This window comes from Misgurnus anguillicaudatus, chromosome 24, assembly GCF_027580225.2.
Source record: "Misgurnus anguillicaudatus chromosome 24, ASM2758022v2, whole genome shotgun sequence".
NCBI classification, from domain to species: Eukaryota; Metazoa; Chordata; class Actinopteri; order Cypriniformes; family Cobitidae; genus Misgurnus; species Misgurnus anguillicaudatus.
The window spans coordinates 40,893,577-40,907,432 of NC_073360.2; the positions used below are offsets into that span (position 1 = coordinate 40,893,577).

The window sequence follows — 13,856 nt, forward strand, 5'->3', positions numbered from 1 at the left end:
TTTATGTTTATATATATATATATATATATATATATATTTAAAAGTCTCATATATTTTTATATGTTGCATGTAATATGGATGACTGGTATATGTTACTGTAAATTTAGTCATGCTAGCAGGGTTGCATGAAGTTTTGTGGTAAACACTGGTTATATATTATTATTACTATGTTATGGATACAATGGAAGTCTATGAGATGCTGTGCCAGTCCTCCTCCAGCAGGGGCCGCTGTGGGCGGGGTTTTCTTCCAGCAAGGTCAGTTGTGGGCGGGGTCTTTATTCAGCGGACCGTTGTGGGCGGGGTTCGCTGTGAGGGCGGAGTTCTCTCTGGTTCTCTTCCAACAGGAGCCGCTGTGGGCGGGGTCTGTGTCGGAAGCGGAAGCAGCAGACGCATGTGATCGTCACCGGGGTCGCAGTGATGATGGCGGTGAGGGGCGCAGTGTTCAGATGGCTATCTGAAGAGGTTACAATAACACAAAATCTAAGGAGCAGGTAATAAAACATTGTGTGTTTACTGAGCACCTAGGATCAGTCTGTCCGATGCACTGACATGAGGATTAATGGCTTTAATAAGCTTATGAAGTCATGTTTTGACTTACTGGATTTAGTTCATTTGAAGTCATATAACGTTAATAAACATGGAGTATCGGAAGCTCCATATGTGACAGCATTTAATGATATAAAGCTATTTTGTTTGTGTATGTAAACAATGTGTCACGATTATAGATGTAATGAAAATGGACTTGTTTTTGATAAATAGTACTTATAAAATAAAATAAAATTGGTGACATATTCACGATCATGTTGATTCAGTTATTTCTTAATGGATGAAAGTCCTGCTGAATATTGAATTTTACTGTGTGATTTTTAACATCTTACTAACAGTGTTGTCTTTATATTCTCTCAAAGTAATTGTTTATTAAAAGATGTCATCATAAATGAAAGGAAAGCTGTTGAATGCTCTCCATATAACCCATTACAAATCACTATGAATGCATTATTTTACACTGTAGCCTACTTATGGTTGTTGTTGCTCTCCATGTAGATTTACCCTCCAGACCCAGCAGAGGTGTGGCTTTCGAAAGGTTGCAAAGAAGGCGGAGCCAAATAAGGGTCTGGCCGAAGAAGCGGAGCAGCATGAAGTTGTACTCAAGAAGGCCGTGGATCCACTGCCGGAGCCGCCAGCTCCACAAAGATCCAGCAGATCGTTTGGCAGGCTGGTTAAACCGTTCGTCTTTACTGTAGGGGTAGGTATACATATAATGTTTTCTGATTTTGCCACCAACAGTGTAAAAATGTGTGATAATAACACCAGCTCAGTTTACAGGTTGTTCATTCGGTGGTGCGGCGATATGGCAGTACGAAAGTTTAAAATCTCGGGTACAGAGTTATTTCGACGAGGTCAAAGCGGATTGGCTGGAAAAGATACGGCCACAGAAACAAGGAGACTTACGCAAACAGGTGTGTGGGAAAGTATATATGTCTTGATTCAGAATGAGCTTCTTTGCACTCTGTATTTATAATGTTTCATCAATAAAATATTGTTACACTAGTAGTACAGATATACAGCAATGTAAAAGTAAATATGAAGAGTCAGTTGTGTATTGCACATGTATAAAGGCTTCATGATGTGGTGGGACATCACAGGATTTTTATGTGCTTGTTGGATCAGTCCTTAGATAGTGATAGTTTCCTTTGGTCCTGTTTTTTCATTGTTATTTACACATGAGAGCAGTGAAGTCCTGCCCACAGATAGTCATGCAGTTATATGTATATAGCATAAATGCTGTTGAAACGTCTTAACTGTTTTGCTGTGCTGATCGGTGCTAATGCACATGTGGTGGTCTGCAGGTGAACCAATGGTGGAACAGTTTAAGTGAAGGACAAAAAACAGTCACGGGTCAGTGTGTAATACACAAACATCTTAATATTCAAACATCTAGTTGGTGTACTCAAATAATTATATTCTCTCTGTTTCTCTCAGGCATCATTGCAGCGAACGCGTTGGTGTTTTGTTGTTGGAGGATTCCATCTCTGCAGCGTTCAATGCTCAAGTACTTCACATCAAACCCCGCCTCCAGTGAGTATTTATCCTTTTGTGTATCTTTCATAACATGTGGATTTTAATTGGGAATCTTCTTGGGATGCACACAATTTTTGACAACCGAGAAACAGTGAAAAGGCCGAATAAATTTGACCGAATAATGGGGACTTTAATGGCGCCTATGAGTGAGAGACGCCTAAATGCAGCAAACAGCTTCTAATGCGTCTGGTGTGAATGCACCATAATGCTGAGTACACACCAAATGCGGGGCATCGCGTTACGCGTTATTTTTTGCTCGAGGTCAATATTTTCAACTTGGACGAATACGCTTTGAGGCATCGCTTCAAGCAAGGACGCATCTGATCGCGTCTTTGCATTAACTTTGTATGAAATCTACTACCGCAAATCTTTAAACTCGTGTCTGGTGTAAACCCACAGTAAGAGTTGTTGCAAGTGTCTTTAGGCAGAGTATTGAATAGGTTATTTGCATTTTGCGGGGGAATAGAAGATCGGATTAATATCTGGGTGATTATCACGAAAACTTGGTTTTAAAAATGTCAAGCATGAAAATTTAAAAATTGCTTAAATGTACTTTTTTTCCACCACACATTGAAAAACAAAGTCTGGAGTAAATGGGAACATTAATTTAAAAACTTTTACTTATCATTTAACACTTTTTGTAACAATTTAAAAAATTAGTCCTAAAAAATCTCATTACCGCAACAGTCAGAAAACATCAACACTGACATATTTTCAAAATGACATGACAAACCTGAAAGAACATAGTTTTGAGATTCTGCACATGCATTTAAAATCAAAGTATTATGCTTCTATTAATTAAATTAACATTTAATAAACATCTGTTGCGGTAATGATAATCAAAATGTTGTGTAAGCATTCTGACAAGACAATATTTCAAATTAACTGTAAAAAAATGATCTTACCTGGTAGCCATCTTGAAGTAACTGGTCCATGTGCTTGATCACTCAAAATCAAACTTTATTAAAATTCTGTATGTATGCTTAAACTGTTCTCAAAAAGTGTTGCGGAGGATGAGAACATAAGGCATGGACACATCATTTTCCTAATTTTTCTTCATTATTATTATACATGAATATTCAGTAAATATTTTTTCTGTCATCTAAAGTAGTCTAGCAAAACATCCATTTATTTTTTTTCTTAATATTTTTGTGTTAATTTGATTAAATTACAACATAACGCATGTTCAAACACAGCTGGACACATTGCGGTAATGAGAATTTCAGCAGAAAATGAGATAAAATTTCCAATTATAAATTCTTATGTTGAAATCACACATTGTGCAAGGTGGAACACAGTATTGTGTTAATTCTGATGCTTTTTAATGTTACTATATTACACATTTTAAAGCTAAAATCATTAGTGCTGTGGTGTTTCAATGGTTTCGTGAGAATCACCCATCCGTTTAGCCAAGACTCGTTTATGTGGTCGAATGTAGATGGAACAGTTTTAACAAGTCTATCTATAGCTATCTGATCAGAGAAGTGACCAGGCGTAAGGCCATATAATGACTGCTGTAATGTTACAAAATATAGTAAATAAATCCAGTAAAAAGGACATCTGTATGTAACTTGTGCAATGGTGAGAAAATTGGCAAAATGAAAATGATTCTGCCTTTCGGCTGACTTTTTCATTTTTTTCGGCTTCGGACAATAATTTTCTTTTCAGTGCACTCCTAGAATCTTCTATAGGATTAGTTATTTTATAATGCATTCAAATTAGCCTTTAAGTTTCATTTAAATGGGATACAATCTGTGTCAGATTCAACACCTTTATCACATGGATAAAGGTCATTTTTATCATATTATCATTTTACCATCATTTTTATTTAGTTTATTCCTAAAAAATAGACATTATAAAGTTTGTCAATAAAGGGTATGACTTACAATTAGAATGCAATTAAAACAGTAGGGGTGTAATGATACATCATGCAATTCTGCTTGCTATGCTTCTCATTCTCAATGAATTACGGTGAAATGCTGCTAAATCCAAATGCCAGAGGGCGCTCATGTGCAGAAACTAAATATGCAGCGCAGAAGGATAAGCATATTTATATTAATAATGATTATGTTTGACGAGTGTTGCTTTCTTAAATGCATGTTATAAATGACTTAAACTCACAGTGATTTTAGATTGATAAGGATTTCCTCCTGATCAAAGAGCCATAATACATGAAAGAGCTGTGTATAATATTGGCTTTGCGATTCATATTAGTGTGTATGGCGAATTATCACCCCTATAAAACAATAAAGAATTAAATCTGACAATAGTGTGAAGTGTTTAAAGTATGTAATCTAATTTATGTTTTTTGTTTAATCTGGATTGTGATCTGGTTTCAGAGACGCTATGTTGGCCCATGCTGCTGTCCACATTCAGTCATTACTCTTTGTTTCACATGGCTGCAAACATGTACGTGTTGTGGAGTTTCTCATCGAGCATCATCAACATGATGGGCAAAGAACAGTTCATGGCTCTTTACCTGTCTGCAGGTGTGTGTGTGTGTGTGTGTGTGTGTGTGTGTGTGTGTGTGTGTGCGTGCGCGCGTGGAGGAAGTTTTCTGCTTCCTCTTCTGCTTGTAAATATTTGAGATATTAATTTGTGTCAATGTTTATCAACAGGTGTGATTTCCACATTCGTCAGTTATTTGAGTAAAACAGCGACGGGTCGGTTAGGTCCATCACTGGGGGCGGTAAGTGCATTTCTAAATTATTTTTAAGCATTGCATAGTATAAATGTGATAAATAAATATGTGTGTGATGTGTGTCAGTCAGGGGCCATCATGGCCGTTCTAGCAGCGGTTTGCACCAAAATGCCGGAAGCCAAGCTGGCCATCATCTTCCTCCCCATGTACACCTTCACTGCTGGAATTGTGAGTTTGTATGTTTATGTGTAAGAGATAGTTTGTATATGCATACAATAATAATTTTACATCCGAATCTTCTTCTGCCAACAGGCTCTTAAGGCCATTGTTGCTTTGGACACAACGGGATTGATTCTGGGATGGCGTTTCTTTGATCACGCAGCTCATTTAGGCGGGGCTTTATTTGGCATGTGAGTCACATACACACATTTTAACACTAATACAGTAAATGTGATGTGACGTTTTGGCATCTGATTATTATTTTTCTATTTCTTTCTTCAGATGGTATATCAATTATGGCCATGAGCTTATTTGGAAGAACAGAGAGCCATTGGTGAAGAAATGGCATGACTTTAGAACGAGAGGTCCGGGCACAGGTGGCAGCGGCTCGATTTAGAGCAATGCATTATGGGTAGACGCACAGAGGAGGAAAGACACACACGCACTCACATATTGTGTTGTTTTCATACTCTGCTGAGTGTGTATGTGTGTGTGTATGAGAGACGTTGTTTGTCAGATCAAGATCCGCTTTCGGTTGTCACACTGAGTAACAGCAGTGTTACTGTGATGTCACTATGCTCCGCCCCCTAAGTTTAAATTTAAATCCAAGTATAGACAAACGTAATGAGGGGCGGAGCTTCAGCATCTTTTGACTGTGACAACCGAAACGGGCATCAATACCATGTACAGAAATCTTAATGTTGAAAATAGTCTGTAACTTTGTCATTTTGAACAATAAATGCTTATTTAAAATCTCTCTCTCTCTCTTAAATTCAGTGTTTATAAGTTTGTAAGTGTGTTGTAAGAGTTTTGTTTATTTTCAGGAGTTTCATCGGTTCAGAAGAGACTTTGACCTCCTGTCAGATGTGAATGATTCACCAGGTTTCTCCATAACACACACACACACGCATTATACATCGCACACATAGGAAAAAGTGTTTCGGTGTCGTTTTGTGGGAAAGGTCAAAGTTCAATAGCAGTTGTGGTGTCATATCAGATCATTAAACATTGTGTTTTTTACTTCCTCGTGTTTATATGAAGTCATTGTGACTCATTTCTTGTTTACTAGCTATCTTTGAATCACACAAAGAAATGTCAAGGACTCATTCCAAAATTAAACTATTTTATTTTATGTTTTAACATTAATATGACACAAGTTTGTCGTTATTTAATAACCCATCATTTCACCAAGCTGTGTGATTTTGTGGATGCCTGCTGAAAGAGTATCAATGAAGGTTTATTAGTTAAAAGTAATCTGCAGAATATTTACAGTGTATTAATAAATCATTTAATGATTTGATGTTATAATTATGTTTATATTTGTCATGCTATGATGTTTATGTTTGTGTCGTGTGAAACAGACGAATGACCCTGAATCCACAGATGATCAGAAAACCAATGGAGATTTATCCGAAAATAGGATCAAGGAGACCAGCTCACTATCTCTCCCTCTTTTTTCTGAGCCCTTTTTTAGGGTTAATGACCCAAAGCCAATATTAACACAGTGAATCCTGTGCCCCATCATTGCGTCCTATATATGGACAGAAATCCACTTTCACAGGCAACAATTCACATTAGAAGAAGATTCACATTAATTATCAGCTCACACATCCATCAGGTGCCAAACAGGTATGGGATATCATTTCTGTATAGTGTATATAATGATTATATGTAATAATACTACAATGTTGTATTTGTTAAAAAAAATGCATTAGCTAATATAGTTGAGAAATTTCAGCATTTACTCATTTGTAAATGTTAGCTACTGCCAATTCATGTTCGTTCATGGTGCATTAACTAAAACTAATATTATAAATGCTGTAGAAGTTTGTTAGTTCATGTTAGCTAATGCATCGACTAATGTTAACAAATAAAACCTTCTTGTTACCAATTTTTTATAGATTAAAACATTAAATATTCATCAGATTCCTTTTTCCAAACTAAAGCATTTGTTAACATCGAAACGTTAGTACATTTGTTTTTTTATGTTAAAATGATTTGAATATGAAGTGTATCTTTATTCCCAGAGGGATTTTGTCTTATGATTATTTGATTATCATATAATTTTGATTTGAGATCTTTTAGGAGAGATACTCTTTCATGATAGAAACGCCAACAGGAATCCTTCCTAAACTTTTTCTTTCGTGACCCACTAAAATAGGTATAATCTATCCTGGGACCCAATATATTTTAAATGGAAATATGAGGAAAATCTATTTTTTCCTCTTTTATAATTGTGTTGTTTTTGTTTTTCTCCCTGTCATTTTATTAATAAAATGTAAGTTTAACTGCAATACCAAAATAGCTTATCAGAATCAATGTCATTAGTTGGACTAAACTGTTTATTGTGTCATTCACCTACAGATAAGCGATTGAAAAAAATTTCAAGGTGACAAATGTACAAAAAACTAGGACTAGTTAGATTAGAAATGTATGATTACAAAAGATGGGAATCCTGATCTTGCGTCACACATCAGAGATGTTGTCACCACTTTGGAATATCACATTATTCAATAAAATGATCTTTTTTTTATTCAGCTTTATTGGTTGTAAATGATTTGAATTTGACAAAACTTCTTGTATGAACACCCATGAAGGGTTTTCAGCCTGATGTCCTTGGATAACCGTCTTTTGTATAATTTGTAGAAAACCATTTGGGCAAAAACTTGAAATATAATTAAAAACCAATCGCTATCTATTCTAAAAATACTTGACATAGATAGATATTGACCACATTTCTATCTCTTTTATCTTTTTAGTAAATAAAAAACTTTTTCTCAACAGGGATTGTTTTGGAATAGTGGAAAGCACCTTTTGTATTATTGCCTCCCTTTGACATATCACTTTATTGTTTCCTAACCTTTTAAGTCACTTTGGATAAAAGCTTTGGTTAAATGCTTAAATGTAAATATGCATTTGTTATAGAGGTGACAAAAAAAGGACACAAGTTTTCAGGAGACAACAAACTTCGTAGGATTTCTGTGAATTAAAATGCACAAACCAGAAGCAATAATACCTAACAAATGGAGAAGGGACGGCTCTTCAAAAAACAGATTATACATATTTTAATATTTGTATGCGTATTTATACACTGTTAAAAATACTTTGCTGCCATCAAATTTTTGGTTGAATCAACTCGGATTTACAAGTAATTTTAACTTACTATTTTTATCTTGTTATAACTACAGGTGAGTTGTTATAACTTATAAAATTAAGTTGACTTTTCTCAACTATATTTTATAAGTTGTGACAACTCATCTTTATTAACATGACTTGTAAATCTGAGTAGATTTAACAAAAAATTTGAAGGCAACAAAGTATTTTTTACAGTGAAGAAAACATGGAAACATTATGGACATGAAATTTCTTAATTATGGATGTGACAATTTTGAAATTTACACTTACTTAAATTATTCCCCGCTAGCCATTTTTTAAAGTTGCACAGCATTTTTTTGTCATTTTCACAAAAGTTTCAGAAAATGCCTTCCAGGAAAATGTTCTCCTAAAAATGTATAAACATACAAATATATCAAATGAAAGAACAGACCCTCTGCTTTCAAACAAACAATAAACAAACAGACAAACAAAACAAGAAAAAAATTTCATCTTATCTATATTTTTTCTTTGCTTTTAAACTCTTAAAAAGGCATTTTTCTTTAAAAATATTTTTTTCTAGCAAAAAGTTGAAATAATTGCATTTTTGTGAAGGAATTTTGTTAGAGATCAGATTCAGAATGATTATCAAAACATACACTGAGTTTAAAATTAGTAAATAACGTTTTGCCTTTAGTTTTTTTCATAAATTGGGTAAGTGCTATCTAGTGAATATGTATTTTTACATAAAAATTCATCAGGAACACTTTTTTATGCAAATATTCTCTCTTAATTGACGAGATAACTCCTCAATGGAGGAGAAAGAGTTAACTATTTGAAATAATGCAAAAATGCTTTAACAACTTTAACAGAGACTTTGCAAGTGTATTTAAACCATCAAATATTTAACATCTGAGATTTCAGTATGGTTAACACTAGGTAAAAACTTTATATAACAAAGAACCTAAGAAACAGTTTAGTTTAGTTTATTGGTATATCGTGGACAGTCTCCTTTCATAAAAGGAGCAGCTTTAGCCTCTAAAGCTAATTTCCAGCTGTAGTCCACGGCCAGTTGTTAATAGGCATATAAATAAATGCATTAAAATTATATTCATATTTACAGCATAGCTAGACAAGAAGGAGTTAGCAACCTGTAATCTGATCCATAGCTGTAGTCAGTTTGTCAGCAGCCAGATGTTTTGTCTTGGCATGCACATAGATTACAGTGTCATCCGCATACATTATTGTATTGATATCAGGGCAGACTAACGGCAAATTATTGATATATAGGCTAAACAAAAGCGGGCCAAGTATTGATCCTTGTGGCACCCCTGTGCATAAATTAAGAGCTAATGAGCGATAGGTGTTCACAGAAAAATATTAAGTTCTACCGGTTAAGTATGACTCAAACCAATTGATAGCAGAAGAAGAGAAATTAAAATTGGAGAGTTTGGCAAACAGACAAACCTTTAGTGCATTGTATATAGTTTCTGACTAAAATATGTATCTGCTGTTTTTGTGAATGATTCAGTAAATATGATTTTCCTCACAGGTTGGATTTTGCGTCACAATGGCGTCTATGGTGGTTCAGGTGATGGGTTTGTTTCTGGGTGTCGTCGGCTGGTGTTTGGAGTCCAGCAGCACAAACTCAGCTCTGTGGAAAACGAGCAGTAATGCAGACGCTGTGATTACTAGCAGTTCAAATTTTGAAGGACTTTGGCTCACGTGTGCATCAAACTCAATGGGAGCCATTCAGTGTCAGAGATTCAAAACTGTGCTGGGCCTTGCAGGTGAGATACACACACGCAGTTCATCTCCTATCTCTCAATAATCTAAAATGAAATGTCTTATTCATTAAGTTTTATAAATCTCTCACTGCTAAGGAATACATAATCCACACAAAAGTCTGTCTGCATTTTATGGCCCACGACAGGAGGACAGCAGGTGTGACTTACACTCATAGAGCAAGCATGTGGGTGTTAGTCATACAGATTACCTCAGAAACAATACAAAATGAAGCTATAGTGCCATAAAAACTCATAAAGCTCCACAGAGTTCAAACACACTGAATGTACAGTTTTGGTAGATCCATTTCAGATATACCCCAAACCCATTCCAGTTTAATGGTAAAACTACCATACACCAGAACTGAAAGAGGGCTTTGAACATCTGTATATATAGCAAATATCATATGATGTTGTGACATTTAAAGCATCATGATGCCAAGTTTTGCACAGACTAGCACAAAAAGAAAGTTTAAATCCAGTTTATTTGGATGTTCTCTGTTTAGTAGACGGTCCGTTTAGTTTTTAGGGTCAAGGACAAACTTATCTTTTATAAATCGCACGATGCTTCCTCTGTCAAGACATTGTGTTTCAGTGCTGTATAGGAAGGACGAAGGTTTATGGTTTTATTACTCTGACTAAAGTTCTGAGCATAAAACAAACAGACTGACACAGATCTCACACACACTGGTCTTTGTATTGTCTCTCGTCATTGTATCGTACAAACTTACAGACGTCGGTGGAAGGAATTTTGGAATTCCTTGGATTCGTGGGATTTGTAAATCATGTCTACTGCGACCGAGATAGTGGGGTTTTTGATGTGTATTGGGGGTTGGCTGCTTACGGCCATGGCGTTGGCGAATGATTTTTGGCGCGTGTCGTCGTTCGCGGGCAGCGTGATCACATCTGTACGGCAGTATCAGAATCTGTGGCAGTCGTGTGCTGAAGACAGCACCGGGATCTCCAACTGCAGGAGCTTTCAGTCTTTACTTGCACTGGATGGTAACACATACACACCATACATACACATTGAAAAAAGCAAATATACCCTTAAAAAAGATCCTAATACTGTATCATTTAGGAAGGCCTACAGATATTTGGTACTAATACTGTATGTACCTTTGCAGTACTAATGTACTTTTTGGTATCAATATGTACCTCTGCGGTACTATTGTGAACTTTTTGAAAGGGTACCACCCACCCCAGTAACTAGGGATCACTTTTTCACCATTTTTTCTGGCAGTATATTTCAATATGCAATCTGAATTTACCCAGAAGACAAGTTGATATATATCAGACTACTGTATCTTTACCATTTTAATACTGTAGCGTACCATAAATGTCATATTCGCATGTATACTGTAACATATATCCAATAATAAAATGGTATTGACTCCATACTGGTGCTCAGAAAGATATTACAATGCTACATTTATGTCCAAAACCCAAATACTGTGATCCTTTTCTGTAAAGGTGCTGTAGCAAACAAAATACAGATGCTTATATTTTGTGTTGCATTACGTTGTACTTCATATGCTTTTATATTAATGTGTATTTTCTGTTGTGTGTGTTTTAGGATACATTCAGGCGTGTCGGGCTCTGATGATAATCGCTTTAGTTCTGGGTTTGCTCTCCATCGTTCTTTCTTTATTGGGACTGAAGTGCACTAAACTGGGCAGTACGTCCGAGTACACTAAAGGCAAATTGGCTCTCTGTGCAGGAGTGATGTTCATCCTATCGGGTGTGTGTGATGTCACAAATTTACATCCCTTCATTTCCTCTGTATCAACTAATTTTTCTATACATCACTTCATTTCAGTTTCAGTTGTTGACATGAATGCAACAACTGAGTTAATGAGTTAGTGTGATGTTATGTGTGTTCAGCACAATAACGTGTGTGTTTGCTCTGTCTGTCAGGTGTGTGTGTTCTGGTGGCTGTATCGTGGTACGCTGCCCGAGTCGTTCAGGAATTTAATAATCCTTTTTATGGGGGAACAAGGTGACAATATAATAGATTTAACATTTACACAATCATATACAAACACACACATTTATAATACACATGTCAAAGTATTATTGTATTACCAGTGGATATTACTCAGAAAAAAAGGTACAAACGCTGTCACTGGGGTACCTAAGGGTTCCTAAAGGGTGCATATTGTTTTTTAAAGGGTACTGTCCAAAGACAGCTTTTGTACTTCTTATCTGACAGTGTTCCCAAATTATAAAGAAGATGTGAATGAAGATTGAATATTGCTTACTAGTGTTTACTAAGCTCTCTCTCTTTCTGTAGGTTTGAATTGGGCAGTGGTTTATATATGGGCTGGGCTGCAGCAGCACTGGTCATACTGGGTGGTGGATTACTCTGTACGTCCTGTAAGACAAATCCAGCACCAGCACAAACACGGTGAGTCTCACTTTAACAGAAACAGAGATCTGTAAACATAATTCATGTTTTATTCACACATTTTAATCTCGTTCTCTCTGTCTCAGGGGTTACAGTTATAACTACACTTCACAGCCACAGAAGATCTACAGAACAGATGCTCCATCAGATCACAGCAGTTCAAAAGCTTATGTCTAACTCTGTCCTTTATTGTTTTTCATACTTTTTTGTTATTAAGGGCCAAACACTAAAGGTCTGTGTATGTTAGGTTTATTATTTTGTGTTATCAAAGGGGTTTTTATATGGGGGCTCGATGTGTTTCACCATGTACAGGTGCTGAAGATTTGAGGGCGATTTTTGCAACGCTTACAATGTTTATCCAACATGTATTAAAATTTACGTCATTTTGAATCGACCTCACAGAAATAACAATTTAGATATTTGGTGACCCCAAGATAAGCTTAAAAGGTCAGCACTATATCACTGACACAATTAACAAGAATACTAGTTGACAGCGACACCTACTGGTCAAAAGTTAATATTTTAAAGTTAACAGTAAAGTTTTAAATTTCAATTTTGTGTTTCTGTGAGTTTCTGTACTCAGCATTTGTGCCATTGGTTTGCTTGGTCTTGTAAACTGTATTTTTATTATTTGCATCTTAATGCTTTTTACACCAGAGCATGTAAAGTTTGTATGAATTGTACTAATATGTTATATGAATGTTACATTGACACTCTTGCTTTTTGAAAAGCTCTTTCATTTGTGGAAATAAACTGAAGTCACTAACACGTGCTCGTGCTGTCTAATGGTGTCATTTATATGATTCTTAAAAGGGGCATTTCACAAGACTCTTTTAAAGCAACACTATGTAGTTTCCATGTAAAAATGACTTACAGCTCCCCCATGTGGTTGAAAAGCGCAACAGTGCCTGGTATCAGACACTCTTCTGCAGGTGGGGGGAGGGGCGGGGCTGTGTGCTCTACCCTCCACCTCATCTTTCAGAGTGTGCTTGTAGCAGCTAGGAGGCTGCTCAGGTTGCAGCAACAGTACAATTTGTCCAGTTAAAAGTTGTTCTATCACTTAAATAATATTAGAGACATTATTTAAAGGTAAAAAAACTACATAGTGTTGCTTTAAGATATCAAATAAATCTTTGGTGTCCCCAGAGTACATATGTGAAGTTTTAGCTCCAAATATCTTATAGATAAGTTATTATAATATAACATGTAAAAAATTGCCACTTTGCAGGTGTGAGAAAAAATGTGCTGTTTTGTGTGTGTCCTTTAAAATGCAAATGAGCTCATCTCTGCACTAAATGGCAGTGCCGTGGTTGGATTGTGCAGATTAAAGGGCAGTATTATCCCCTTCTGACATCACAAGGGGAGCCAAATTTCAATGAGCTATTTTTCACATGTCTGCAGAAAATAATTTACCAAAACTAAGTTACTGGATTGATCTTTTTCAAATTTTCTAGGTTGATAGAAGCACTGGGGAACCAATTATAGCACATGGAAAAAGTGAGATTTTCATGATATGGGCCCTTTAAATTATTATTTAAGATCATGTTTGCTCTAAATGACAGCGTTTAGTCAACTTGTAGAGACTTCTAAAAGCTTATGCAGTTTAATGATGATTACCACTCGCAAAAAG

General features: G+C 35.8%; 2 protein-coding genes across 3 annotated transcripts; both read left to right on the forward strand.

The window, feature by feature from the left end:
* The first annotated feature begins 93 nt into the window (after nucleotides 1–93).
* On the forward strand, nucleotides 94–5,699 carry parlb (presenilin associated, rhomboid-like b). The gene is made up of 10 exons (XM_055197530.2): nucleotides 94–491; nucleotides 1,045–1,246; nucleotides 1,320–1,460; nucleotides 1,851–1,899; nucleotides 1,984–2,079; nucleotides 4,422–4,571; nucleotides 4,701–4,771; nucleotides 4,850–4,951; nucleotides 5,036–5,133; nucleotides 5,225–5,699. The coding sequence occupies exons 1-10, from the start codon at nucleotides 418–420 to the stop codon at nucleotides 5,337–5,339; spliced, it is 1,098 nt and encodes a 365-aa protein (XP_055053505.1). The 5' UTR covers nucleotides 94–417; the 3' UTR covers nucleotides 5,340–5,699.
* Nucleotides 5,700–6,417: 718 nt separating this feature from the next.
* cldn15lb (claudin 15-like b) lies at nucleotides 6,418–12,997 on the forward strand. 2 transcript variants are annotated; one of them, XM_055197531.2, is made up of 6 exons: nucleotides 6,418–6,571; nucleotides 9,588–9,825; nucleotides 11,396–11,560; nucleotides 11,737–11,818; nucleotides 12,113–12,226; nucleotides 12,313–12,997. In XM_055197531.2, the coding sequence occupies exons 2-6, from the start codon at nucleotides 9,606–9,608 to the stop codon at nucleotides 12,401–12,403; spliced, it is 672 nt and encodes a 223-aa protein (XP_055053506.1). In that variant the 5' UTR covers nucleotides 6,418–6,571; nucleotides 9,588–9,605; the 3' UTR covers nucleotides 12,404–12,997. The 2 variants fall into 2 exon arrangements, with proteins under 2 accessions (XP_055053506.1, XP_055053507.1); XM_055197532.2 differs by lacking the exons at nucleotides 6,418–6,571; nucleotides 9,588–9,825 and adding an exon at nucleotides 10,379–10,821.
* The last annotated feature ends 859 nt before the right edge of the window (nucleotides 12,998–13,856 follow it).

What these genes read in the sequence shown, in the direction of transcription:
- parlb (XM_055197530.2), top strand. Translation starts at nt 418, where the DNA reads ATGATGGCGGTGAGGGGCGCAGTGTTCAGATGGCTATCTGAAGAGGTT. An exon ending in AGGACAAAAAACAGTCACGG is followed by an intron (nt 1,900 to 1,983) that starts GTCAGTGTGTAA and finishes TGTTTCTCTCAG; the next exon opens with GCATCATTGCAGCGAACGCG. An exon ending in TAGGTCCATCACTGGGGGCG is followed by an intron (nt 4,772 to 4,849) that starts GTAAGTGCATTT and finishes GATGTGTGTCAG; the next exon opens with TCAGGGGCCATCATGGCCGT.
- cldn15lb (XM_055197531.2), top strand. Translation starts at nt 9,606, where the DNA reads ATGGCGTCTATGGTGGTTCAGGTGATGGGTTTGTTTCTGGGTGTCGTC. An exon ending in AGTGATGTTCATCCTATCGG is followed by an intron (nt 11,561 to 11,736) that starts GTGTGTGTGATG and finishes TCTGTCTGTCAG; the next exon opens with GTGTGTGTGTTCTGGTGGCT. An exon ending in CCTTTTTATGGGGGAACAAG is followed by an intron (nt 11,819 to 12,112) that starts GTGACAATATAA and finishes CTCTTTCTGTAG; the next exon opens with GTTTGAATTGGGCAGTGGTT.